At 51.7% G+C, this 26,940-nt stretch overlaps 2 protein-coding genes across 2 annotated transcripts; both read right to left on the reverse strand.

Moving 5' to 3' along the window:
* Positions 1 to 881: 881 nt before the first annotated feature.
* On the reverse strand, positions 882 to 16,194 carry QPRT (quinolinate phosphoribosyltransferase). Its single transcript, XM_027612502.2, has 4 exons — positions 16,024 to 16,194; positions 2,953 to 3,488; positions 1,719 to 1,850; positions 882 to 1,625 (listed from the first exon to the last, which is right to left on the reverse strand). Exons 1-4 carry the CDS (start codon positions 16,034 to 16,036, stop codon positions 1,407 to 1,409), a joined length of 900 nt encoding a protein of 299 aa, XP_027468303.1. The 5' UTR covers positions 16,037 to 16,194; the 3' UTR covers positions 882 to 1,406.
* A 4,104-nt stretch (positions 16,195 to 20,298) lies between these two features.
* Positions 20,299 to 24,715, reverse strand: SPN (sialophorin). Its single transcript, XM_035722605.1, has 3 exons — positions 24,617 to 24,715; positions 23,736 to 24,232; positions 20,299 to 23,683 (listed from the first exon to the last, which is right to left on the reverse strand). The coding sequence occupies exons 2-3, from the start codon at positions 24,214 to 24,216 to the stop codon at positions 22,605 to 22,607; spliced, it is 1,560 nt and encodes a 519-aa protein (XP_035578498.1). The 5' UTR covers positions 24,217 to 24,232; positions 24,617 to 24,715; the 3' UTR covers positions 20,299 to 22,604.
* Positions 24,716 to 26,940: the final 2,225 nt, after the last annotated feature.

Below are 26,940 nucleotides of genomic sequence, written 5' to 3' on the forward strand. Positions count from 1 at the left end.
CTGAGATGAGCTCATTGTTTTCTTGATCTGCCTCTTTCCTAGCAAGGGGTCTCTAGGACTCAGGAAGGGGCAAAGGGATAGGTTACCTCCCTTAAGGCAGACTGGGACCCGCAGACTCCCCCTGGGAAAGGAGCTTTGTGGATGAGCTATTTTCCTCTCCTTCTGGCAAAGTGCAGAGAAGACAGTGGGTTCTGGAAGGGGAGTACCTCTCGAGACCGGAGCCTTTCTGGGAAGAGTCACCTGAGTGACCAGTTTATCCTAGGGAGCCCTCCTGTCATGTTTCCTCCCGGAGGGACCCCAGAAGGGTAGGGTGCCCAAAAAAGTGAGTGAGCGAGACCTCAGGTGTGTAGGAGTGGGGAGGCTGGATCTAAACCCTCTGCTTAGACCCCTGAGTCCTGACCTAGCAGGAAAGGAAGTCTGATGTCTGAACAGGGACCTCTACCTGCACCATTCCTTACTCCCTCAACTGACCTTTGTTCTGGCCCCAGCTGCCCTGTGTTCACCTTCGTCTCCCAACTAATGATAGCGCTATGGAACCAGAACCTAAAAGGCCTTCAAGCAACAAATGGAGGATGCTTGGTGGAGTCTGTTGGGGACCCCAGAAGTGAATGGGCAGGTTCTCACCTCCTCCAAAGAGGTGGTCACAGTAGCCAGAGGTGACAGGCAAAGCACTTAATGACCAGTACAACATGGGCATCAACCACATAGAATGTTCCAGCTGAATCTCAGACCTGATGCCATATATCCTCAAATATAAGATGCCATTGACTATAATATATATATATATATACTATTACTGGAAAAGAAACTTGTCAATTAAACTATGACCAATCTTTCTTTCTTTCTTTCCTTTTTTAAGATTTTATTTATTTGAGAGAGTGCGTGCACATGGGCAGGGGGAGGGTTAGAGGGAGAGCAGCTTTTTTTTTTTTATCACTTTCAATTTCTTTCTGGCATCTGTTAAAATAAGTCTCTCGGACTTATTTCCACATCGATTGTTATGTTCTGTCTACAAGCTGCATGCACGGGCCATGACGGCTATGACCGACGCCCCGGTGACAGTGACCACTAGACTCCATGGTGAAAGACACACTTTGACTCAGAGAAGGTTGTGTGTGGAAAAAGGTGCATCTTAGAGTCGATGAGCTATGGTAATTTCTAAGAGTTACTGAGCACTTATTCATTATCATCCAAAGAAATCTGTAAGGTGATCATTTATTAGACCCATTGTACAGATGAGCAAGGGTGAAGTCAGCCCCCCCAGCTCACACGAGCAGTAGGTGGCCGAGCCAGACTCCCGCCCAGGCTAACCCGGAGAGAGTCATGTACTATATTTAAACAGGGGCAACCTTGAGGGTCCCAAGAAACCGTGTTATTCCATGGGCGGTGGCAATGCCTCTTTGAGTTTAGGACCTGTAGGCCCAGTACACTGGCGCGGTCCCTTCAGCAAACAGCTTGAGGGAGAAATCAAGGGCGGGGGCGGCCTGGGTCAGCATCCCCAGAGAGATGACGTCGATGTGGGGCCCACAGAACTGAGGGAGACTGGCCAACGTGATGCCCCCGCTGGCCTCCACGCCCACACCCGGGAAGCGGGCCTTCAGCGCTGCAGCCGTGGGGTGCAGCTCCTGTGAGACACAAGCCAAGGGGAGATGAGGGTTCCCCCCCCCCCCCGGCCACCACCACCACGGCCCCTTCCCGGGAAGCAGACCCCGCCTCACCTCAGGCTTGAAGTTGTCCAGCAGGACGAGGTCCGCTCCCGCCTCAGCGGCCTCCACAGCCTCCTGCAGACTGCCGCACTCCACCTCCACCTTCAGGGCAAAGTCGGCCACCTGCCGCGCCCCTCGCACCGCCTGTGGGGCAGGCCCGGAGGGGGAGAGTGAGCTCAGTGGCGCCTGGCACAGGGCACAGAGAGGGGCCTGGCCTTCGAGAGGCCCAGGGTGGGTAAGGAGCTGGGGGTTAGGGAGAAGACCAGGCAGCCGGATGATTGCTCCCACACTAGGTGAAACCACATGAAATGACTGCTTGTGTGGATCAGAAAGGTGGCCAAATATCAGCAATATTTGGCAGTTGGACGGGAGTTCAATTTGACTCAAGAATATTAAAACTGCGGGCGCCTGGGTGGTTCAGTTGGTTAAGCGACTGCCTTTGGCTCAGGTCATGATCCTGGAGTCCCGGGATCGAGTCCCGCATCGGGCTCCCTGCTCGGCGGAGAGTCTGCTTCTCACTCTGACCTTCCCCCCTCTCATGTACTCTCTCTCTTTCTCTCTCTCAAATAAATAAATAAAATCTTTAAAAAAAAAAGAATATTAAAACTGGAAGGCAGGGGAGGCTGGGTGGCTCAGTCGTTAAGCGTCTGCCTTCAGCTCAGATCATGATCCCAGGGTCCTGGGATCGATCCCTGCATCCGGCTCCCTGCTCCGGGGGAAGCCTGCTTCTCCCTCTCCCACTCCCCCTGCTCATGTTCCCTCTCTCGCTGTGTCTCTCTCTGTCTAAATAAATAAACAAACAAACAAACAAACAAACAAAACCACTGGAAGGCAGCTCTTTCTGCCCGCGGGTCCTGTCCTCGTGCTATAATAAAAACATATCTTGCACCGAAAAAATAAATAAATAAATAAATAAAACTGGAAGGGGTCTTCAAGAACATTTTCCCAAAAAGGAAACCGGTCCAGGGAGCTAGAGTGACCGGGCCAAGGTGACAGCGCCACCAACACCAGGTTCCGGGGAGCTTGCCCTTTGCTTTTGAACATCACAGCAAGTCCCAGAGCGTCGGGGGAGAAAAGTCGGCCACGCGCCCATCTGACGGGTAGTGCGCCCAGGGGGTCAGGGGGTCTAGCAGCCCCGACTCCTGGGCCATCACTGTTCACCAGGGCGTGGTTTGGGGTGGGGAGGTCCCCGGTGGAGGGGAAGGGCTGCAGCAGGGAGGTCGGGGGGGGGGGGCAGGGCACGCACCTTTTCCACGCCGCCCGCCGCCACCACGTGGTTGTCCTTCACCATCACCAGTCCTCCCAGGTCGTAGCGGTGAGCGGCGGCCCCGCCCACCAGGAGCCCGTACTTCTCAGCCAGCCGGAAGCCGGGCGTGGTCTTCCTCGTGCCCGCCACGTGCCCGGCCCAGCCCGCCTCCCTGGCGGCCTCCACCGCGGCGGCGGCGGCGCTGGCCACCCCACTGCAGCGGGCCAGTGTGTTCAGGGCCACCCGCTCCCCCAGCAGCAGACAGTGCGCGGGGCCCCGGACCTCGGCCACCCTGGCCACGGGCACCAGCTTTGCGCCCTCGGGGAGGAACCAGGAGACCTGGCAGTTGACTTTGGCAAAGATGGCATCGAAGAAGGGCCTCCCAGCCAGTACCCCGGGGGACTTGGCCCACAGCACCGCCTGCGAGGGGGCTGCGCCCGTGACCAAGGCTGCGTGGTTGGGACCGGGGCAGTCCTCTCGGAGCCAGCTCTCTGCCAGGGCGGCCAGAGTGGCGGGGGGCAGCAGCAGCGCCAGACCTGGGAGGGAAAGACGGACAAGGGGGTTACCTCTTGGCTGCCTCCCTGGGAGTCACGGGTGCTTGTCAAAACATCTAAGCACCAGCGACACTGGGGGCTAGCCAATCAGGGCGAAGATCTGGGGATCCTGGGAGAGGGCCCTGTGGGCTGGACAAGGCTGTCAGGTTAAGCAAATAAAAACACAGGACCCCTCGTTAGATCTAAATTTCTGACAAACATCAAAGGTTTGTTTTAAGTATAAATATATCCCGGGTGATAGTTAGAACATACTGACACTTAAAAATCATCTGTTGATTATCCGAAATTCAGATTTAACTGAGTGGCCTCTATTCTGTGGCAAACCTAGTGCCCGATCAACAGCTCCTGACCAACCAGAGAAGGCCCTGGAAAGCCGTCTGCTGCCTTTGCAGCCGCCCCAGGCGGGATGTGTGTCTGCCCCACGGCTGCCGTATTTCACCGCGGGAAGGCCAGCTCTTTACAGATGTGGAGACTGAGTAAAGGCAAGTCGGCCGAGGTCATACAGAAAACTGGCAGCAGAGTCCGACCGGCCAGGCCTCGTGGTCACGGCCGCCTGTTCTTCTGCCTTTGCACCTCTTGCTTGGAGCAACCCCCCCCCCCCGCCACACACACACACACACACACACACACACACACACACACACACACACACGCACACGCGCGCGCGCGCCTGATGTCTCAACGAACTGTCCTCTCTCTAGAGATGCGGGCTGTACAAGGAAGGTGCAGGGGTAAGTTGGGCTTGAGCCCTTGCTCTGTGAGGCACAGCTTCAGGAGTGTAAGCGAGTCCTTTCCCCGTAAAAAAAAAAAAAAAAAAAAAAAAGTTGTGCACATGGTGGTCCTTCCTGCCCGCGTCTGGCTGCTAACCCGCCCCTGAGGTCCGTGGAGCGAACCGGTGAGCTCAGGCACGGTGCAACATCGCCATCTGTCGGCCAGGAGAAGGCCTGCAGCCTCATCTGCTCGAGCCCTGGACGGACATTGGATGGCATGTTAGGGGGTTTATTTTGCTTCCTCACTTTTGCTCCAAGTTGAAGTTAAGACCAGGCGTTCTGGCTTGCTGTACTCTCAGAACAAGGCCCTTCTTGCCCACCCTTTCTTCCCCAAAGCCAAGCACCCAGTATTCGTCTCCCCATCCCCCACCCTCACTGACGGTATCTGGCCCTCCTTTTCCACATTCTGCTCCAAGTGGCTTCCATTCCTCACTCAGAGCCAGCTGTGCCCTGGCTGGATGCTGGGAATAGTCAGTAAAGGTGACAAAGACACAGTTCCCATCTCCACTGTTCACCAGCCAGCCAGGCAAAAGGCCCGTGGACATACAGCAGAGATGCAGAAGTTCACACTCCATCCACACCAGGTGCAGGGATGTTTGCTTTTTTTTTTTTAAGATTTTTTTTTAAAGATTTTATTTATTTGAGAGAGAGAGAATGAGAGAGAGCACATGAGAGGGGTTAGGGTCTGAGGGAGAAGCAGACCCCCTGCCGAGTAGGGAGCCCGATGTGGGACTCCATCCAGGGACTCCAGGATCATGACCTGAGCTGAAGGTAGTCGCTTAACCAACTGAGCCACCCAGGTGCCCTTTTTCAAGATTTTATTTATTTCTCTGACACACAGAGAAAGAGAGAGAGAGCACAAGCAGGGGGAGCAGGAGAGGGAGAAGCAGGCTCCCCGCTGAGCAGGGAGCCCAATGTGGGCTCCATCCCAGGACCCTGAGATCATGACCTGAGCTGAAGGCAGATGCTTAACCTGACTGAGCCACCCAGGTGTCCCCTGATGTTTGCTTTTTAAAGTGAATGTGAATCCTGGGGCACCTGGGTGACTCAGTCATTAAGCCTATAAAGGAACTAACTACTGACAGACACAATAGGGAAGCGTTTCAAGTGTATTGTTCTAAGTAAAGAAGCCCAATTCTAAAGGCCCTGTGCTATTTGAGTTCATCATCCATATGACATTTTGGAAAAAGCAAAACCACAGCGAGAGAACAGACTGGTGGTTTCCTGAGTGTGGAGGAGGGGCTGGCCTCAAAGGACCGGCACCAGGGAGTTTGGGGATGGGACTGAACTAGTCTACATTTTGTTTCTGATGGTGGTTACACCACTGATGCATTTGTCAAGACGCAGAACTCTACACAGAAAAGGGTGAATTTTACTCTCATTAAACCTATTAAAATAAGGCAATAAAAAAGTATATCACTCTCCTGTTTAAAACCTTACTTTCATTCTATTAGCTCCAGCTGATACTTCTATTTTTCATTTATTCTTTTGACAAATCCTTCTCGAACGCCAGCTCCGTGCCAGGCACTAATTGCTGGATGACAGAGTGGACAGCACTCCCTCTTAGCTTTCAGGCCTTAGCCTATGCTGTTCCAAGGTTGTGCCTCTGCCTGGAAGGCCCTTCCCTTCCCCTCACCTCAGACTCCTCCTTCACCTCCACTCCTCTTTCAGGTCTTCTCTTAGATATCACTTCCTTGGCAGGGGGCTCTGGCAGACCCCCTATTGGGTCACATGCTCAGTCGGTTCCTTACTCTTCACTCATGCCCTACTCTGGAGGCCAAAAATGGGTCATCCAGAGAGTTTTCTGCTCCATTCCAAGTGCCTCACGCACGGAACCATACAAATGTGCTACTTTTATAGGTCAAAAATGGCCAAGTATTGGCAATTTCATATGGTTTTGCTTAATATTGCGTGTTCAGTGATACTCATCCAGGCAGAGAGACTGCACAGTGGAATGAATCAGCACCCAGACTCTGGGGCCATACGGCCTGGTCTTCAGTACTGTCTTGGCCACCTGCAGCTAAGTGATCTCGGCCAAGGCCAAGTGACTGAACATCTCCGGGGCCTCAAATATGCCTCCTTTGTGACAGGGAAAACGAAAATAATCACCTCGCAGGGTTGTATGAAAATTGAGTGACTATTTGCAAAGCTCCCGGGAACATGGTAGATGTGTTTGCTAAAGGACGACCGAGCCTTTACCAGAGGTCGTGGGAGCACAGAGGAAGAAATGACTAAGTGTCTGTGAGGACGGGGGAGGTAATTTTTGTGGCCTTGAAGGATGAGTAGTGTTTGCCAGGCAGAGTTATGAGGTGATGTGGGGGAGATATTTCAGGCTGAAAAAGCAGGTGTCCGACACTCGAAAGCAAGAAAATAGAGAAATGCTGTAAGGGCGGGCTTCAGAGGAGCAATGGGATGGCCAGGGGGCAAAAGCCTGAATTATTTAGCTGAGCAATTTGGTCAGATCCTAGGGGCCATCATAGAATTTTAAGCACAAGGCAATTTTTTTTTAAGATTTATTTTTAAGTAATCTCTACATCCAGTGTGGGGCTTGAACTTACAACCCCGAGATCAAGAGTCACACACTCTACTGACTGACTGACTGAGCCAGCCAGGTGCCCCAAGCAAGGAAATTATACAATTATGATTTTATTCTAGACGGGTCACTTCAGCCACCGACTGGAGACAGGTTGGGAGGCAAAAGGAGACTGATGCAATCGGCCAGACAGAAAGAGATGAAGCCCTGCACTTGGGCAGGAACCGTAGGAATAGCAAGCAGGGACAAAAGCGAGAGCTGCTTCTAAGGCAGGATCCGCCAGAATGAGCAGCTCATGAGATGTAGAAGCCTTGGGTTTCTGCTATGGGTAGCTGCAACATGCCACAAGGCACCATTCAGAGTGGAGGATGGGGGCAGCAGAAGGCAGCAACCTGCATGCATCTGGGGTGCTGGCTGTGGGCTCCACACTTCTCTTGGGCTCTCTCGTCTGAAACTCACCACAGGAGATTACTCCCATCTCACAAGCACAGAAACCGAATGTCAAGGAGTTTCGTGCACCGTGATGAAGCTGATAAGCAGCAGAGTTGGGGGGCGGGGGGAGAGACTTCAGCTTTGCAGATGTTAAGGTTGAGATGTCAGCAGGAAAATTGTGCATGGGCCGCGTCCTGATGGTGGATCCTGACGTTCGGAGAGACAGTGGGCAAGAAACGGGGATTTTGGAGCCCCCAGCAGACATGGGTGATGACTAAGCACAGCGCGGGTAAGGTTACCAGGTCAGGTAGGAAGAGGAGGGCTCTGGGAAGCACCAGCATTTAAAAAGAGAAGCAGCACCAGGAGGGAGTGGGTGTCTGGAGCCGAGGGTTTCAAGAAGTAGAATTGAGCAGATACAAGTAGGAAGGCTGCAAATGGACATAGTGTTGCCAGAGCATTCTTAGTGCTGTGTGGTGGGGGCAGAAGCCACAGCGTCACGGTCAAGGAGTACATGGGAGGTGAGGAAGTGGAGGTGGTGGGTGTGACCACTCTTCTCAGCAGGACCGAGAAAGCAGGGACCCACCTGAGGAGGTTTTCTAAGAAAATCAGAGGACGGAGGAACATGTTAAACCCTACGGGCGTTCAGCCAGCAAAATTCACACCACAGGAAACTATCAGAGGACAACCTAATTTTTCCAACAAATACATTGCAAGGAAAACAAAAGATTAAAAGAATCTTAAAACAGGGGCACCTGGCTGGCTCGGTCGGTAGAGCATGCAACTCTGGATCTTGGAGTTGTGAGTTTGAGCCCCATGTCGGGTGTGGAGATAACCGAAAAATAAAATCTTTAGGGGAGCCTGGGTAGCTCAGTCAGTTAAATGTCTGACTTCCTTTGACTCAGGTCACCATCTTGGGGTCCTGGGATGGAGCCCTGCATTGGGTTCCCTGCTCAGCGGGGAGTCTCCTTCTCCCTCTGCTCCTCCCCCCTACTCGTGCATATTCTCTCTCTCTCTCTCTCAAATAAGTACAATCTTTTAAAAAAAATAAATAAAAAATAAAAGGAATTTTTTTTAAGACTTATTTATTCGAGAGAGCATGCTCAAGAGCGCAGGTGGGTAGGGGCCGAGGGAGAGGGAAAGAGAGTCTCAAGCAGACACGGGCTCGATCTCACAACCCAGAGATCGCACAACCCTGAAATCGTGACCTGAGCCAAAACCAAGAGTCAGACGCTTAACTGACTGAGCCGCCCAGGTGCCACCCCCTCCCGCACAAAAAGAACCTTAAGACACATGTTAACCAATCACAACATATGGATCTTATTTGGATCCTAATTCAAACAAATTGAAACCAAATTAGAGCATTTCTGAGACAACTGGAAATCTGGACACTGACTGGATGTTTTAAAAACACTAAAGAGATTTCAAAAACAAAATTTAGATGTAAAAAAAATTTAGTTGTGATCATTGTATTGTGGTTGTAACAAAAAGAAGAGTCCTTATCTTTTTTAGAAAATACACGCCAAGATGTTCATGTATGAAAAGACTTGAGAGCTAGTTTTGCTTTAAGGTGATCCTGAAAGGTAGAAAGTAGACATGGCATGGATGGAGCCCAGTGGCCAAAAGTCGGTGGTTGTTGAGGCTGGGTGATGGGTACATGAGGGTTCATCATACTTTTCTGCTTACTTTTGTGCATGTTTGAAATTCTCTATCATAACGAAAGTAAGAAAGAGAGAAAGGAAGGGAGGGAGAGAGGGAAGGAGAGCGAGGACCCTCATTTGACAAAGGGCCAAGGGAAGTTTTCCTTAGGATGGGTAACCGCGGTGGTTCTCAACCTTGGCGGCACAATGGAATTCACTGGAGAGCTCAGCAAAATGCTGATGCGGGGACCCCACCCCCAGAGATTCTAACATAACTGGTCTGCAACATGGTAACCTAATTCTAATTTGTAGCAGAGCTGAGAGCTTCGGAACTGCAGGAAGGGAATCATCAGTAACATCCACTGGTGCCTACCATATGCCAGGCACTTGCCACATCGCCTCAGGCCTGGCACTTTGTCACAAATCCTACGCCCAGTTCCTCAAGCGAGAGCTCATTTGCATTTACAGATGGGGATCGGAGGCTCAGAAATGTAAAGGAAACTACTTACGGAGCAGAGCTAGGAAAGGACAAAGCTAGGAAATGACCCGTGTGGACCCAGGTGACGACCTGGGTCGTCAGGCCCCCATGTGGCCTCCACCAGTTGGGGTTACTCTCTTGGAGCCTCGAGACCCATTGTTTGGCTTCTCTGTTGTGGAGGCGGAATGTTACCTGCTCCCTGTTCCGTCTGTGGAAAAAAATTCGTCTGGTTTGCTCCAGGCCCCCACTCTCTCCGGCATTTCCAACAAAAGGGAAGCTTTGAAAATACGGCTCTTCTACTTAGCAGTTGTTATTGAAAGGAACTTTGGAGAAGGGAGCACTGTTTTTGCAGGTGCCTGAGGAGACCTTGCCCAGAAACTGCCACCCAGAGGGGACAGCTGTCACGCCCTGTCCTGCCTTCTACCCTTGCAGTTGTTATATGTAAAAGTTTTCTCAAGATGCCTAGACTTCACAGATTATAGTTTTACCCTGTTGGGATATAACTTTGATCTCTTAATTGGTTGTCCAGAGTTTTATTGAAATTGGCCTCTCTGGGGGAATTCTCTTACACGGTTGGGGGAAATGCAAACTGGTGCAGCTACTCTGGAGAACAGTACGGAGGTTCCTCGGAAAGTTAAAAATAGAGCTACCCTACGACCCAGCAATTGCACTACTAGGTATTTATTCAAAGGATACAAACATAGTGATTCGAAGGGGCACCTGCACCCCGATGTTTATAGCAGCAATGTCCACAATAGCCAAACTGTGGAAAGAGCCCAGATGTCCATCGACAGATGACTGGATAAAGATGATGTGGTATATATAGGAATATTACTCAGCCATCAAAAAGAGTGAGAGCTTGCCATTTGCAACAACATGGATGAAACTAGAGTGCATTATGCTAAGTGAAATAAGTCAGTCAGAGAAAGACAAATACCATATGAGCTCACTCATATGTGGAATTTAAGAAGCAAAACAGATGAACATAGGGGAAGGGAAGAAAAAATAAAATAAGATAACAACAGAAAGGGAGGCAAACCATAGGAGACTTTTTTTTAAAGATTTTATTTTATTTGACAGAGAGAGAGAGAGAGAGCACAAGTAGGCAGAGTGGCAGACAGAGAGAGAGGGAGAAGCAGGCTCCCCACTGAGCAGAGAGCCTGACATGGGGCTCGATCCCAGGACCCTGGAATCATGACCTGAGCTGAAGGCAGACACTTAATTGACTGAGCCACCCAGGCGCCCCCAGAAGAGACTCTTAACTACAGAGAACAAACTGAGGTTACTGGAGGGGAGGTGCATGGGAGGATGGGGTAACTGGGTGATGGGCATTAAGAAGGACACGTGATATAATGAGCACTGGGTGTTACATGCAACTGATGAATCACTAAATTCTACCCCTGAAACTCATAATACACTATATGTTAACTAAATTGAATTTAAATAAAACAATTTTTTTAAAGATTTTATTTATTCGAGACACAGGGATACAGAGGGAGAGAGAGAGCATGAGCAGGGGGAGAGGCAGAGGGAGAGGGAGAAGCAGGCTCCCCGCTGAGCCAGGAGCCTGACGCGGGGCTGGATCCCAGGACCCTAGGATCATGACCTGAGCCGAAGGCAGACGCCTAACCATCTGAGCTACCCGGATTTAAATAAAATTTAAGAAATTGGCATCCCTGTTTCTGAGAGGAAACAAAGCATCTTGGGATATTTCTTGCACTTTTTTTCTTTCTTTTAAAGTTTTATTTACCTAAGTAATCTTGGGGCACCTGGGTGGCTCAGTCGGTTAAGTGTCTGCCTTCAGCTCAGGTCATGATCCCAGGGTCCTGGGATCGAGCCCCACATCGGGCTCCCTGCTCAGTGGGGAGCCTGCTTCTCCCTCTGCCGCTCCCCCTGCTTGTGCACTCTCTCCCTCTCTCTCTCTCTCTCTGTCAAATAAATAAATAAAATCTTTATCTAAGTAATCTCTACCCCTAACGTGGGGCTCAAACTCATGACCCCGAGATGAAGAGGGGCATGCTCTTCTGACTGAGCCAGCTAGGCCCTGCACTTCTTTCTTTATAAGTAATGTAAAAAACAGATAAAGTGATGACCCTGGCAGAATATAGGAAGATTTCCCCCATGGGCACTTCTGCTGTTCTCGTCTGGATGGTTGGCTGATGTTTACTGTGTTTCTATGTGGCCTTCACTGGATGGTGGCTCAGGGCCGTGAGGGACTGGGCCAGAATCAGAGCCCCCATGCCTTCCTCTTTACATCCCTCACTTACCTTGTTGCTGTCTGGGATGCATGGGCACAAATGAAGGCTCTGTGAATGCACCGAAGATGAGTAACAAGTGTTTGCTCTTCCTTTTGTGTGTAATGATATGGCCTGTGCTTGCAACTACGTGGCTGGTATGTGTCCCAGCTAAAACCAAGTCAGGCAGGGGGTGCCTGGGAGGCTCAGTCGGTGCAGTGTGCAACTCTTGATCTTGGGGTCCTGAGTTTGAGCCCCATGGTGGGTGTAGAGATTACTAAAATTAAATAAACTTTATTTAAAAAAAAAGATGGTTCTCCCCAATTTACATGAAAAAAAATAACTTAGAAGTTGTCCATTTTAGGGCGCCTGGGTGGCTCAGTTGGTTAAGCGACTGCCTTCGGCTCAGGTCATGATCCTGGAGTCCCGGGATCGAGTCCCGCGTAAGGCTCCCTGCTCGGCAGGGAGTCTGCTTCTCCCTCTGACCCTCCCCCCCTCATGTGCTCTTTCTCTCTCTCATTCTTTCTCTCAAATAAATAAATAAGATCTTAAAAAAAAAAAAGAAGTTGTCCATTTTAAAGATTTCGCCTTCGTAAATTTTTCTTAAAACTGGTGCCCACTACCATTCATCTAGGATAGACTCTGGAATGACATATTGTCTAATCATAATAATGGCTAACACGGGGGCGCCTGGCTGGCTCAGTTGGGGTGTGCGACTCTCGATCCGGGTCTTGAGTTTGAGCCCCACACTGGGGGTAGAGGTTAGCCAAACAAACAAACAAACAAACAGCAGCTGACACTTTTGTGGTCCTTCTGATGAGCTGTGCCAAGCATTTTATATGTATTGACACACTTGATCCTCACAACAACCCTATGAGGTAGGTCCCATTATTTTCCCCATTTTACAGATGAGGAAGCTGAGGCACAGAGAGGCCACATAACACACCTGCAGTTCACACAGCTGGGAAGTGTGGAGTGAGGGTCACGAACTCAGGCAGGTTGGCCCGAGTCCCCTCATTGACCCCACCCCAGCCCGCCACCATCATCTAGCCCTAAGTGATATTTTTAAATTGCTATGTGCTTATCAGGTCAACATTGGGAGAGTTCTGCAAACCACACCCACGGTTCCAGGGCTCTGGCCCCTGGGGTAGTAGGAACATCTGGGAGTCAGAAACACCTGGGTTGGAATCGGACTCCACCACCTGCCCACTGAGTGAACCCAGGCGGCTTGCTAACTAACCTCTCTAAGGGCCAGTTTCATGCAGCAATCCAGGGATTTCCCGCAGTGACGGCCTCCCCACGAGAACATGCCCCTCGCGATGGACCTCCCGCACCCTCCGGGGCCCGGGAAGAGGAGAAGAGGGGAAAAGAAGCAGCGCCTGGCCTAGCGCTAACAGGTCCTTCATGGACGTGAAGTGCCCGGATGCTCCAATCACCGCCGTCTTTAGCCACGAACCATACTTTTGTGAGCTCGCTGCTCCACTGTCCTCTGCCAATCCACAGGAGGAAAAGCAAGGCTTTCGGAGGGATGTTCCTTCAGACCCAAGCAGCACTAAAAGCATCCCGAATCAAGATGAATGGGAAACTATCCAATAAACAGATTTTGGATGAGAAGGGATGAGAAGAGAAAAGGAGGGGAGAGGAGAGGAGAGGAGACAAAAGAGAAAAGGGAAGGGAAGGGAAGGGAAGGGAAGGGAAGGGAAGGAAAGGAAAGGAAAGGAAAGGAAAGAAGGAAAGGAAAGGAAAGGAAAGGAAAAAGATTGGGACGCTGGGTGGCTGGGTTAAGGGTCTGCCTTCGGGGGCGCCTGGGTGGCTCAGTCGGTTAAGCATCTGCCTTTGGCTCAGGTCATGATCCCAGGCTCCTGGGATTGAGTCCCGCATCGGGCTCCCTGCTCAGTGGGGAGTCTGCTTCTCTCTGTCTGTGTCTCTTATGAATAAATAAATAAAATCTTAAAAAAAAAAAAGCGTCTGCCTTCAGTTCAGGTCATGATCCCAGGACCCTGGGACCCAGTCCCGCATCAGGCTCCCTGCTTGGCAGGGAGTCCGCTTCTCCCTCTCCCTCTCCCTCTGCTTGCCACTCACACGCTCGGTCTCTCTCACTGTCAAATAAATAAATACAATTTTTTTTAAAAGGAAAGGAAAGAAATCACAGGGCCGCAACGAGGAGGGAAAGAGGTGACTAGCAGTGCCGGCCCAGATGTCTCTGAACCCCCGGGCGCGACCCTGCTATCTTGTTCTTCCAGCTATTTATTTATTTGTTGATCCATTTGGCTAACACCAGATGGAGACAGAGGCTGGTGAGCACAGAAGCTTCCAGCTAAAGTTCTTTCCTTATCCCCTTCTCTCCCTAGAGAAGAGAAATGACCTCCAAAGAGGGCCCAACAGGATTACCCGTCACACAGGTGGTAAAACGATCTACAGAATTTTAGAGCACAGTGCTTCATTAGAGTAACAAGAGAGAGGGCTGAGCCACAGGACGGGGCCAGACTGAGCAGGCCCTGGAGGACAGGAACGAGTCAGGGTTTTGTTCAACAGGCAACGGGAAAATCACTAAAACTTTGGGTCAGAAGTCGCTTGGAAGTTTGAATATTTAAACTGTGCCTGGTGTTCTTGAAAGATGCAAGGTGGGAGGCTGTCGCCACAGCCCGGGCAAGGAGTAGTGGGCCAGGGGAAGGGTGGTGAGGGGGTCGCTCCCAAGGCTGTAAGAGAGCACAGTACCTACGCGCGTGCGCGCGCACACACACACACACACACACACACACACACACACACACCCAGACTGGCCCACTCCCGCCCTGCCCTGCTCACACTTTGGCCAAGTCTGACCTCTCCGTCTTTGCCCACCAGCCTGACATCTGCTTCTGCCCCACTTCTGTCCTCTCCCCACCTTGCCCCCACAACCCCAGCTTTTGCTTCACCCCCTTTGACTTGTCTATTCCCCTCTGGCTTAATTCCCGTGGGGGCCTGGATCCAGCGCCAGCCCACTTACACACACATCACCCGAGTGCAGGCAGCAGCGTGAAGGCGGCGAAGCAAAGGAAACCCCCCCAAGCTGCTCCCCTAGAGGGAGGTGGGAACAGAAAAGGCAGAGGTTTAGGTGACGCTCAGGTGAAGGGACGTCCAAAGGACATGGCCACTGTCTGGATATTGGGGTGCAAGGGAGAATGAGTCATCAAAGATGACCCTGAGGTTTCCAGGCCGAGTGGGAGGATGGTGAGGCAGGAACAGAAATGGAGCGGATCCAGGGGGAGGTCTTTGAGTCTGACATGCCAGGGAGATGTCCGGGTGGAGATGAACATGCAAGGCTTCCAGAAACGGAAGGGGGGCCTGGGGAGCGCTCAGAGCTGGAGAGCCAGTGTGGGGAGTCCGCACCAGCACCAGCATAACCACACCGAGGGCTTTCTGTGTAGCAGGCACTTTATTCCTACTGTGTCACTTAGCCCTCCCCACGACCCAAGGGGGAGGCAACGTTTTCACTTCATCCCTGAGGAAACCGAGGCACAGTGAGGACAAGCGTCTTGTCCAAGGTCACACAGCAAGCAGGTGGCAGGGATGGGACTTGAGCCCAGGCTCTGACTCTGAGGTCATTTCTAAGCCAAAAGCTGGTTAGGCCCCTCCCCGCCCTCAAAAGCTGGTTCCACAACCCAGCCAGAGGTGCTAGGTGTGTGGGGCCCGTAGAAGCCCCAAAGCAGGAGAGGCGGGTCAGAGCTGGGGAAGAAGCAGCCCAGGGAGGGGAAAGGGAAAATGCAGAGAGCTCAAGAAGGAGCTTCCTGTCCTCCAGGCACGGGCCAGATAGCTTCCATGAGTCTGTCATTTGCCCTCCCTACAGCCCTGTGAGCTGGGAACTAGAACTGTCATTTTACACGTGCACGGAGATGAGGCTCTGAGAAGTCAGGTGACTTGCCTGAGGTCACACAGCCTATTCCTGGTGGAGCCCAGATTCAAACAGGAGCCTTTGACTCCAGAGCCTGACCCCTATCATCACGCACAGGACCTCCTTAGCGACATCACCCCCACCCCAGGCAGAGTCACTGGGCTCGAGCCCCCTCCCCCACCGGGCTGCAGAAGGGACAGGACTTTGCCTCCCCTCCTCCCCGCCTGCTAGCAAGGGGCGAAGTCCAGAGCTGCTCCCCAGACATGGCCTCCTCCGGACCACCCGGACCTTACTTTTCCTGGGGCTCAAGCCCCTTTCTCCCCAGAACTCGTTGGGGACTATAGAAAGAGAAAGAAGAGGCTTTCCGGAGACAGAAGTGGTGCTTGGGGTTCAGAGAGGTTGGAGGGCGATAGTAGGTGGAAGGGATGAGAATGGGTCTTTGGTAGTGGGGGACGGGGTGGGGGGTAAGGTACTGAGATTACTTGGGACTGGGAGGGAGTCAGGATAGGGGAGATGGTGATGCAGGGACAGAGAGGAGAGGCCTGGGCGGCTCCCTTACCTTCAGGGTCCATGCCGGCTTGGAGGTGCAGTGCTGGTGTGTCCGCTGCTCAGATCCTGTGTTCGCAGGGGCCAGAGTGGGGGTGGGGCTGCCAGAGGAAGGAGGAAGGGGCCGGTCTAGCCAGCCCTTCTCTGGTTCTCTGGAGCTCCTTCCTGCCCTCTCCCAGGACCCCTGGGGGCTGGATGTACCTTCTCCTTTCGCTTTCTACACAGCACAGGAGGAACTCTGGCTTGTCTAACTCCAAGTCCTCTCTTCCCTGAACCAAAGACCCAGTTCCCTCCACACACCCAGGCTTTTGCAGCCTGTGAGGCTGGTGGTGTCAGCTGGAAGGCTCCTCTGATGGGTGCACTGGGAGGATCATGGGCCTTAGTCCTGGGTTCAGACCCCAATTCCATCCTTTCTGATCTTGAATACCTTTTTACCTTTTTCTGCACCTCAGTTTCCTTAGCTGTAAAATGGGATAATTCCTCCCTCATGGGTTCAACTGATAATCAAGTGAGAAAACTCTGTGAGTGACAGGGTAGAAAATCAACACTTCCTTTCCTTTAACTCCTCTTCCCAAGGTCCACCTTGCACCCGGAACCTTGCTTGCTTCAATCTTGTCCAGGCCCCCAAACTGTTTTCTCCTAGATGCCATTTTTATCCCGGTTTCTCTCTTAAAGGCTTTTTTCTGTCTCTTCCAAGTCCTTCTTCCTACATCCAACCTCACATTTCGGTGTTCCCTCTGTGCGGTGGGACTGTTTCTCTTTTTCCTCCTCGGCACACAGCTAAACTACATTTCCCAGCCTCCTTTGCACTGAGGCCACCACGTGACTGAATTCTGTCCAATGGAATGTGAGCAAAAGTGATACCGCCACTTCCAGACCTGGGCCCTTGAAAGCGTTCCTTGTGATGTGGCCCTCTCTCCCCCCTGGGAATGGCAGAGCCACAGAATGGAAGGAGCCTGGGTCCCTGAATGACCTTATGGAAGGCCACATTCCAATACCAGCATTGGACTGTTACACTTCTCCTGAGTTATACCCCTGAGATTTGGGGGTTATTTGTTACAGCAGCTAGCCTGCTCTGGTTAACTCCTGAGATTCTCTCCACAGCTGCTTTCTCATGCTGCACAGTGAATGACATAGTTTATCCAACGATGCCATTATTTATTTATGTATTTATTTGTGTATTTATGTATTTATTTTAAAGATTTTATTTATCTATTTGACAGAGAGAATTATAGTGAGAGAGGGAACACAAGCAGGGGGAGTGGGAGAGGGAGAAGCAGGCTTCCAGCTAGGCAGGGAGCCCGATGCGGGGCTCGATTCCAGGACCCTGGGATCATGACCTGAGCTGAAGGCAGATGCTTAACCGACTGAGCCACCCAGGTGCCCAGTTTGATGCCATTATTTAAATTGCTATCTAAAATCAGATGACCCTCAAATCTCTCTCTAGCTCTGACTTCCCTCCCAAGTTCTAAAAATGAACTCATTATGTTCTCCCCTTAAACTGCTCATCTCTCTGCATTTCTACATAATGCCATCTGTATCTCCTCCACCTCCCAAGATAGAAATCTTGAAGCCTAACCTCATTCTTCCCTCCATCATCCAATAGCCAATTAGGTCTAAAATCTGATTTTCTGAAAAAGTGTATTTCAAACTTGACCTTCTTTTTCCCATTAAGTCAGGCCCCCACTATATCCAAATTGTACTAGAATAATGCTCTCACCTTGGGCTATATTACCTTCAGGCCATCCTCCTGGATGCTAAGTTCACTCAAAAGAGATCCAAGGGGCACCTGGGTGGCTCAGTCAGTTGAACATCAGACACTTGATTTCGGCTCAGGTCGTGATCTCGGTGTTGTGGGACGGGGCCCTACATCAGGCTCCATGCTGGGTGTGGAACTTGCTTGGGATTCTCTCTCCCTCTCCCTCTGCCCCTCCCTGCTTGAGTGTGTGTGCATTCTCTCTCCCTAAATAAATAAATGAATAAAATCTTAAAAAAAAAAAACCCACAGATCTAAGCTTGCCACAAGTTTAATTAAAGCCATCATTTGTTCATTCATTAATTCCTTTATCCCTCCATTCAGTAAACACATATTGGGTGGCTACTGAGTGCCAGGCCCTGGACTCTGAAACCACAAAGATGACCCATGGATTTGGAGGGGCTCCACTCTAATGAGTGAGGGACACCTTCACGTAATTACAGCCCAGTTGTGCTGTAATTGTGTTACAGCCCACACGACACCCTGTGGAAGAAATGCTGTGTCTATTGGGCTGGAACCTGCAAGGGCAGCTTCACAAAGGCCGTGACATTTGAGCTGAATCTTGACGGTTGAGGAGTCTGGCGGGAAATCAAGATATGTGTGTCTGGGGCAAGCTGGGCGTGGGCTGGCTTCAGGCAGAGCACCTACAAATGTAAGACTGAGTAAGTGGCTCTCTTCGTGGCCAACCTCCTGGGATGGATCTGGCCCATAGTCTAGCTGGGCCGTCCAGACGCCACAGACTCGGCAAGCAGGTACTGAGCACCCGAGGAAACCGAGGCACACAGGCGTCCATTTGCAGCTCATTGTCTGGAGCAAATAGATTGTCTTCACAGTACCCTGGGCTGCTTCTGTCCAACGGTTCTACCTTGAACCTCCCCCAAAACAGGACAGCCACCCGCCATGTAGGATACTCAAGCAATACCTTCTTAGAGTTTGAAAGTTTTCTCTCTACTTTTGGCTGGGTCAGCTCTTGCCACTACTTTGGGAATCTTAGAACCTTCTGATTATATTCCTCTCTTATTTTGTTGACAGTTCCAGCTTCATCTGCCTCCAGGCATGGTTGCTGAGCTTCGGGGCTCAGAGATGGGGGTCTGTTTCCCATTCCCTCAGCCGAAGGGCTTGGAGGACTCAGAACCGACAGGTGTTCCCCTCCACTTGCAGCCCACCCTTCACAGGTTCTGCCTGCCAAACTGAACATGGTCTGGGGTCAGAAATAGGGATGCAGAGGACGACTACGTGTAAATATCCATGTTCAGAAATGAAATGTCCTTAGGATCATGCGTGGAGGCTCTTTTTCTGTCTGCAAAATGAATTGCATTAATAGATTTCTCAAGACCTTCTCTATCTAAATCCTTTTACCATCTGGAATTTTCATTTTGTATGGCAAAGCTTTATTTGTAAGCATAATCTTAATGTGTACTTTTTACTGTCTGGACAGAATAAATATTTTTAGCATTTTAAACTATACTCCCCCCCCAACACACACACACATCAAGAAAATCATATGTCATATTCAGGGAGTTACCAGGAATTTGATGAGACTGGAGGGCATAGTGTTTGCACCAAGGAATGACCAGGAAGAGTCCAGATCCTAAACGGGTCTTATCATGCAGGCTAGGGCTCTATCTCGACTGCCGCAAGAGGTGCAAGGATAATCTGGACAAAGTGGCCTTTTAGAAGGGTCACTGGGCAGCAGATGGAAGTGATTGGGGTCAAGAAGCCCAAAGAGAAGACCGGGCAGGACCCAGGCAAGGTGTGTTAGGACCTGGGAGAAGGAATGTCTCCAAGGGACTATGGAAGAAGGGTCAGAGGAACTTGGCACCCAAGAAGAAAGGATAGGAAGGAGTGGGGGTTCATGATGGTTCTGAGAAGATTTGGAAAAGCCTAGAACAGACTTAGGTTTGGTAAACTCCCCACTTCTTTCAGAACTGAATTCAAACTCCCTTGCCCTTCACAGTGGGACTCCAACCTGCTCTTCCAGCCCCCTCTCCTTGAACCAGACACCCCATCCCCTCAGCAAACACCTTCTTGTTAATGTGTTCTCTAGTTGTAAAAGTGATAGGCATTTATTATATAAAACTTGGAAATACAGAAAAGTATAAACAAAATAAAAATCGTTCATAAACCTATCATCTGATAGATAACCACAGTAAACATTTGGGATATTTCCTTCAAATCTTTCTTTTATTAATGTCTATGTTTTTGCATTTTCTTTCCTTTTTTTAATTAAAAAAATTTTTTAAGATTTTATTTATTTATTTGACAGAGGGAGATACAACGAGAGAGGGAACACAAGCAGGGGGAGCGGGAGAGGGAGAAGCAGCCTTCCCGCTGAGCAAGGAGCCTGATGTGGGGCTCGATCCCAGGACCCCGGGATAATGACCTGAGCTGAAGGCAGATGCTTAACGACTGAGCCACCCAGGCACCCTTTCCTTTTTTTTTTTTTTTATTTGTTTATTTGAGAGAGAGAGAGCTCGAACATACGAGGGTGGGGAGAGGCAGAACGAGAGAACCTCAAGCAGATTCCTCGCTGACTGTGGCGTCCGACATGGGGTTTGATCCCATGACCCTGAAATCAGGACCTGAGCTGAAATCAAGAGTCGGTCCAACAGACTGAGCCACCCAGGCACCCCTATGTTTTTGCATTTTCATTACAAAGTTAGATTCATACATATTTACAGATTAGTAAATAACTTTTGTTCCCAGGTTAACATTATATTATAGACATTTTTCAAAGTCATTGCATAGGTTTTGAGAACAGTTTTAGCATCATTCATTCACTCAAATGAATATTTACTGAGGACCCACCATTTGTTGGCACGATAGCCACCCAGAGCACAGCGGGCAATCAGACTCTGAGCTAAGTCAGCCCTTGGGTGGAGCCTCCTATCCTTTCCCCAGGAGCAGTGCGTCACTCCCTTCTTTCAGTACACTCATAAAATTTTGTCTGTACCTCTATTTGAACACTTTTCACATATTGTGTTATTTTCTGGGATGTGAGAGCCCTATTGGGTGCCATACCTAGCCTGCCCCACTTCCTTCAGGATCCGCCCAGGACCCAGAAACCAGTAATAGTTCAGAAAAGTGACGGCATGTGTCCATCGAAAGGGGGTAGAGCCGATGGCCTCTGAGTTTGTGACAGTATTTTCTAAACCTGAATGAAATTGGAGCGCTTTGTTTAGCAAATCTGAAACAACAGTTGTGGTGTGTCTGGGGGACTCTGGGGACTCGCTCCTGCTGCTGGGGCTAAGGTTCGTCCAAACATCGCCCTGTAAGAACCCAGGTGGTGCCTGGCTTAGCTGGTGAGGGCTGCATTTCCGTCCCAGCTCAGCCTGTCCCCAGACCAAGCACAGGTGGCACAAACCCTGGTGGCTGTGTGGACCCGTGGTCACATTCTGTTCCTTCTCTCCCCTCCAGACTCCCCCCCGCCCCCCTGCCTGCCCTACGCGGGAACAGATGCACCCAGGCGGTTTCCAGATCTTTCCCTCCAGGTCGGGCAACGGGGCAGTCATACTCCCGCCCTTTCCAAGGACCTGTCTTACTGTAGGTCAACCTGTCTCTCAGGCACCGAGCCCTCTGACTCAAAAACTTCCTCTTTGCAAATTTCCTCTTTGTCCTGGGGAAGTACCAACTGCCTCTGGGGCACGTGGGCCCCTGGGCTCTGGCCTGGGGTGGGGTCTTGTACCCCTTACCCCCCATCACATCCCATCCCGAAGCCACAGGGGAAGCTCCTGGTTCTGGGGGGCCTGTCAGTCTCACTGATTCCCCTTGGAGAAGGGAAGCAGCTCACCCCCTCCCTGGGGAAGATGAGATACAAACACCTTACATGGGTGACAGCAAGCTCCCCGCTTTCAGCTCTCCTCTCCCCCTTCCTGGAGGGCGAGCATGAAGGGGTGGGGGAGGCTCCGAGCAGGGCTGACAGCGTCTGAGCCGAAGAACCACAGGTCACACAGGCAGTCTTTCTATCAGGCCCCACATTCTTTACTGGGCTACAGACAGAGGTAAATCTGCTACCTCCACCTCACCTGAGCAAAGATGAGGGCCCGAATGTTCTCAGCGGTCCCTCAGGGTGGCTACTCCGCTGCCGCCCCTCCTGCCCCCTCCTCACACCAGCTGTACACACCACCACAATTTCACACTCAGAGCCAAGGCCTTGCCTCGTGCACGCCAACGGTGCCCATGCCCAGACCCGCACAGGTGCTGGGGTTTCTGAGAACCACACCTGCCCGGAAACTCCTCTCACCTCTGCCTTTGGGAGAAGTAGATGCTGCCTCTGGCCGCCTCGGTCCACAGGTGGGGGGAGGGTGGGGGTGCGGGCCAGGGGCCGGCCTAGAGTCCAGGTGCTGTCAGCAGCACACCCGGGAGCACAGCTGGGTGACTCCAGGTGGCCCCCTGCAGGGCACCGCACGGAGTTAAAGGAGGGTCCTGGGCTGACCCAGTAGGACTGTCCTAATCTATGGGGCCAAAAGCACTTTCCAGAGTGATCCAAGGTGGGAGTTTGCTTCCATCCTGCTTCCTAGACTCTGGTGTCCCTGGGGAGTCCTCTGAGAAATCGTAGGCATTGTGGAGACTCAGCAGCTGGTCTGGAGGACAAAAACGTGGAGAAGGCAGTGGGGAGAAGTCAGAATTCATGAGGAAGGGTTATTGATTCAGTCTGAAAGCGTCCCATGGGGGTAGGCCCTCTGGGCACCGGGGGTGGGCGCCGGCGGGAAGATCCTGGGTTTGAGAAGCTGGATGAGGGTTCAGGATGAACATGCTGGGAGACAAGGAGCCTGGAGCTGATGACCAGACGGAAGGTGATGGAAGCTGGGAATGATTCCGACCTCCACTCTCGTTCTTCACAAGCACTGAGGGGCCTCCACCTCCCCAGCTTCTGGCCCCTCCGAAGCCTCATCCTTACCGCCCACCAGCGGCTCCTCCTCCCCCTTTAGGAGGGGAGCTGACCTGGCCTTCAGCTCCTCCAGCTCCAAGGAGCACTGTTGGGACTTGCCTTTATCCAAGAAGGTGGTGAGTGTGGGCTGCTGGCCAGCCCCTTCCCTCTCAAGCCCCCCAGAGCCCTTCTCGGCCCCAGAGCCCCCTGCGGTTGCTGTCAGGGCCTCCTCGTCAGGCACCCGGGCCGGCCCAGCCCAGGCATCGACCACCCCGTTGCGCTTGCCCCCCCTGCTTAGTGTCAGGGCCCCCGTCCTCCTTTTTTGCCTCTGCCGCCACAGCAAGAGTAGGACCACGAGGACAATGACCACCAGCAGGGCTATAAGCACAGCCACCAGCAGGGTGCTCTTTGTCCCCTGATCTGAAAGTTGGGTACTGCTTCTGTTTTTGGAGGACGCTGAGGTAGTCACGGTGGGTATTTTTACCATGGAGATGGGGGAGCCACTGGTCCCCTTGGGGATCGGCAGAGAGCCAGTTGCCGTGGCGACGGGGGGTCCACCGGCTACATCAGAGGTCTCCAGGGAGCCAGTTGCCGTGGCGACGGGGGGTCCACCGGCTACATCAGAGGTCTCCAGGGAGCCAGTTGCCGTGGCGACGGGGGGTCCACCGGCTACATCAGAGGTCTCCAGGGAGCCAGTTGCCGTGGCGACGGGGGGTCCACCGGCTACATCAGAGGTCTCCAGGGAGCCAGTTGCCGTGGCGACGGGGGGTCCACCGGCTACATCAGAGGTCTCCAGGGAGCCAGTTGCCGTGGCGACGGGGGGTCCACCGGCTACATCAGAGGTCTCCAGGGAGCCAGTTGCCGTGGTGACGGGGGGTCCACCGGCTACATCAGAGGTCTCCAGGGAGCCAGTTGCCGTGGCGACGGGGGGTCCACCGGCTACATCAGAGGTCTCCAGGGAGCCAGTTGCCGTGGCGACGGGGGGTCCACCGGCTACATCAGAGGTCTCCAGGGAGCCAGTTGCCGTGGCGACGGGGGGTCCACCGGCTACATCAGAGGTCTCCAGGGAGCCAGTTGCCATGGTGACGGGGGGGTCCACCGGCTACATCAGAGGTCTCCAGAGAGTCAGTTGCCATGGTTCCATCAGTCATAACGTGGAGTGCCAGAGAGTTTCTTGGTAGTTCAGCAGGTTTACTGTTTGCATTAATTTCCAGGTTTGATGACTCCTTGGTGGAAACTTCCCAGAAGACTGTTGACTTAGGTACATGGAGGTCACTGGTGGCAGCAGCGGAAGCCTCAGGAAAGGACATTTCACGGGCTGTATAGAGGTCTGAGGAAGGTGGGGAGATCTGGTGCCTGGTGCTGTTGCCCTTCTCTGGGACCCTTGTTGTCATAGGGTTGGCGGCCACTAAGTTGAGGTTTGGGGCCTCAGAGAAAGATGAGACCAAGGAAGCAGAGGACCCTCCCGGTACAGACATCTCCAAAGTGGTTGCGATGTCCAGAGACCCTGGAGTCACCTCTTGAATCCAGATGCCCCCAAAGAGGAGGAAAAATAAGGTCATTCCCATGGCAGCACGCATGGGCAGGAGTGGAGACCTGAGTGTGGGGAAGTTGGAGAAATACAAACATAGAAAGAGCTGAGGGGGGAGAACCTGGCCAGGCCCTCCCCTTCTGCCCACTTCCCTGCTAACTGCCAGACCCAACTTGTGGTTTAACGGCTTTTTCCACCCTTGCTTTTACTATTATCAGAAAGAACAAGGGAGCAGACATGGACAGCTCTGCCAACAACTCAGACCTACAGACCCCCTCAGGCCTCGGCTGCTTGCACTCCAGCAACGGCCGCCCCTCCCGGCCTTCCATGACCCTATTCAGCCCCGATGGCTCCCGATCCTCTTTTCCCATCATCTACCAGGGTCTTTCCAAGCCACAGCATATTCCCAGGTCCGCAAAGGCCCCTGCCCCCCAGGTCGCACCACTTACCAGCTCACTTAATAACGGCACAAAGTTGGGGCCAGGCCGGTCCAACTCCTCCTGAAGCTGGAGCAGGACTGGGCAAATGGGCCCCAGGGGGAAAGGAAGTGGCCCTGGCTCCACCCACCCCACCCCAGCATCCTGCCCCACCCACACTGCTCCCCCAGCTGTCCGTGATGACAGCTCCATCACTTGCTCTTTCTAGGGTCTGAGATGGCGCCAAGGGTTCTGGGGTCTCAGCTGAGGCAAGAGGGGGTTGTGGCGGGTGGGGGGATCTGGAATGGGGACTTAGCTGGGAATTGGGATGGCAAGGGGTGAAGCTGGGATGGGGATGAGGGTCAGAGCTGGGGTGATGCGGAGGCATGCTTGACAACAAGGGTGTGTGGAGGAGAACATGGGAGGGAGGGTGGTTTCCTTTGCCTTTGTGGTCCCCAAGCTGTTAGGCCCAGACCCAGGGTAGCACCATTTCCTGCCCCAAGAGTTCCCAGGAAGTACCAGGGCAAGAAGAGGCCCCGACTCTGGCTGGGGGCAGCGAAAGCGTTTGCAGACTGTGTGCAATCCCTGGTGGGTTCTTGATGACTTCTCCAGAAGCTGGGGGGGGTCACCACAATGGCCCCCAGCTGCGGGGTGCTTAACTAGACCGAGGCGGTTGCTAAGCATTCATATGTTAAAATTTTATTTTTGTGGAAGACTAATAAATGTAGGACTCTATATGGAAAACAGTCTGGAAAAATATCGATTGAGGCATTAATCTAGTTTCTTTGGACAGGTGTGAATAGGGTTCTTTATTTTCTTCTTTGGGTGGTTGCTGTTTCCTGAATTTCATCTAGTTTTTTTTTTCTCCTCCTCCTTTTTTTGTATGTGTATATATATTTTTTCATGTTTTTCTTTCTTTTTATTTTTTAAAAATATTTTATTTATGGGTACGTGGGTGGCTCAGTTGGTTAAGGGTCAGCCTTCGGCTCAGGTCGTGATCCCAGGGTTCTGGGATCGAGTCCCACTTCGGGCTCCTGCTCCACGGGGATTCTGCTTTTCCTTCTGCCCCTCCCCCCACCCAGGCGCCCCTGTTTTGTTTTTGTTTTTGTTTTTGTTTTTTTCAGGCGCCCCTGTTTGGCTTTTTTTTTTAAATTTATTTAAGTGGGGCGCCTGGGTGGCTCAGTCGTTAAGCGTCTGCCTTCAGCTCAGGTCGTGATCCCAGCGTCCTGGGATCGAGCCCCACATCGGGCTCCCTGCTCTGCAGGGAATTTGCTTCTCCCTCTTCTTCTGCTGCTCTCCCTGGTCCTGCACTCTCTCTCTCTCTCTCAAATAAATGAATAAAATCTTAAAAACAAACAAACAAAACAGGTTGGTCTAAGGGCCCAAGACGCAAGATAAGGATAGCCCAGGTAGCACCAGGGTCGATACTTAATTACTGTGCTGCATTTAGAGACATGTCTCTATAAATAATTCAAATAACAAAAGGAATGTAGACTTTAAAAATGACCAATCTGCGGCCACCATATAATTGATTCAGGTAAGAATGGGTGTTAAAACTGTTGAGTAAAATTGGGGCAGCAGGGAAGGGGTGCATATATGATATGTTTATAGGTTTAAAGTATCTCCCCACAAGATACATGTTCATTACCAAGGAAAAGTAGCAGCTTCATGGTTTCGTGGTGGAGAAATCTAGTAGACATCAGCTTAACCAAGTGATCAAATGTTTTTTACAAATAGATTTATTTATTTATTTATTTATTAAGATTTTATTTATTTGAGAGAGAGAGAATGAGAGATAGAGAGCACGAGAGGGAATAGGGTCAGAGGGAGAAGCAGACTCCCTGCTGAGCAAGGAGCCCGATGTGGGACTCGATCCCAGGACTCCAGGATCATGACCTGAGCCGAAGGCAGTCGCTTAACCAACTGAGCCACCCAGGTGCCCACAAATAGATTTATCTTTTTTTTAAGATTTTATTTATTCATTTGAGACACAGAGATAGAGAGAGAGAGAGAGCATGAGCAGGGAGAGAGGCAGAGGGAGAGGGAGAAGCAGGCTCCCCACTGAGCCAGGAGCCCGATGTGGGGCTCGATCCCAGGACCCTGGGATCATGACCTGAGCCGAAGGCAGACGCTTTAACAACTGAGCCACCCAGGCGCCCCTCTAAACATAATATTTTTAATCAAAGTAATGACATTATAAGTACAGAGAATTTATCACGAATGGCAATTCTCCTCCCCTTTCCTTCCCAAGTCACGGTCCCAGAAAAAACATTTTTTAATGCTTTTAACTTACCCTACTCTCGGTTCTTCTGATGGGTCCATATCCCTAAATGGTCTGCTAATTCAGCTATTTCTTA

Source organism: Zalophus californianus, chromosome 10 (assembly GCF_009762305.2).
Source record: "Zalophus californianus isolate mZalCal1 chromosome 10, mZalCal1.pri.v2, whole genome shotgun sequence".
Lineage (NCBI taxonomy): Eukaryota > Metazoa > Chordata > Mammalia > Carnivora > Otariidae > Zalophus > Zalophus californianus.

Excerpts from the sequence above, each read along its gene's own strand:
- SPN (XM_035722605.1), bottom strand. The coding sequence starts at position 24,216 with ATGCGTGCTGCCATGGGAATGACCTTATTTTTCCTCCTCTTTGGGGGC. Across the intron at positions 23,684-23,735 it reads GGAGACCTCTGATGTAGCCG|CCGGTGGACCCCCCGTCGCC; the intron begins GTGGACCCCCCC and ends CCTCTGATGTAG.
- QPRT (XM_027612502.2), bottom strand. Across the intron at positions 1,851-2,952 it reads CGGCGGGCGGCGTGGAAAAG|GCGGTGCGAGGGGCGCGGCA; the intron begins GTGCGTGCCCTG and ends CCTGCCCCACAG. Across the intron at positions 1,626-1,718 it reads TGGACAACTTCAAGCCTGAG|GAGCTGCACCCCACGGCTGC; the intron begins GTGAGGCGGGGT and ends TGTGTCTCACAG.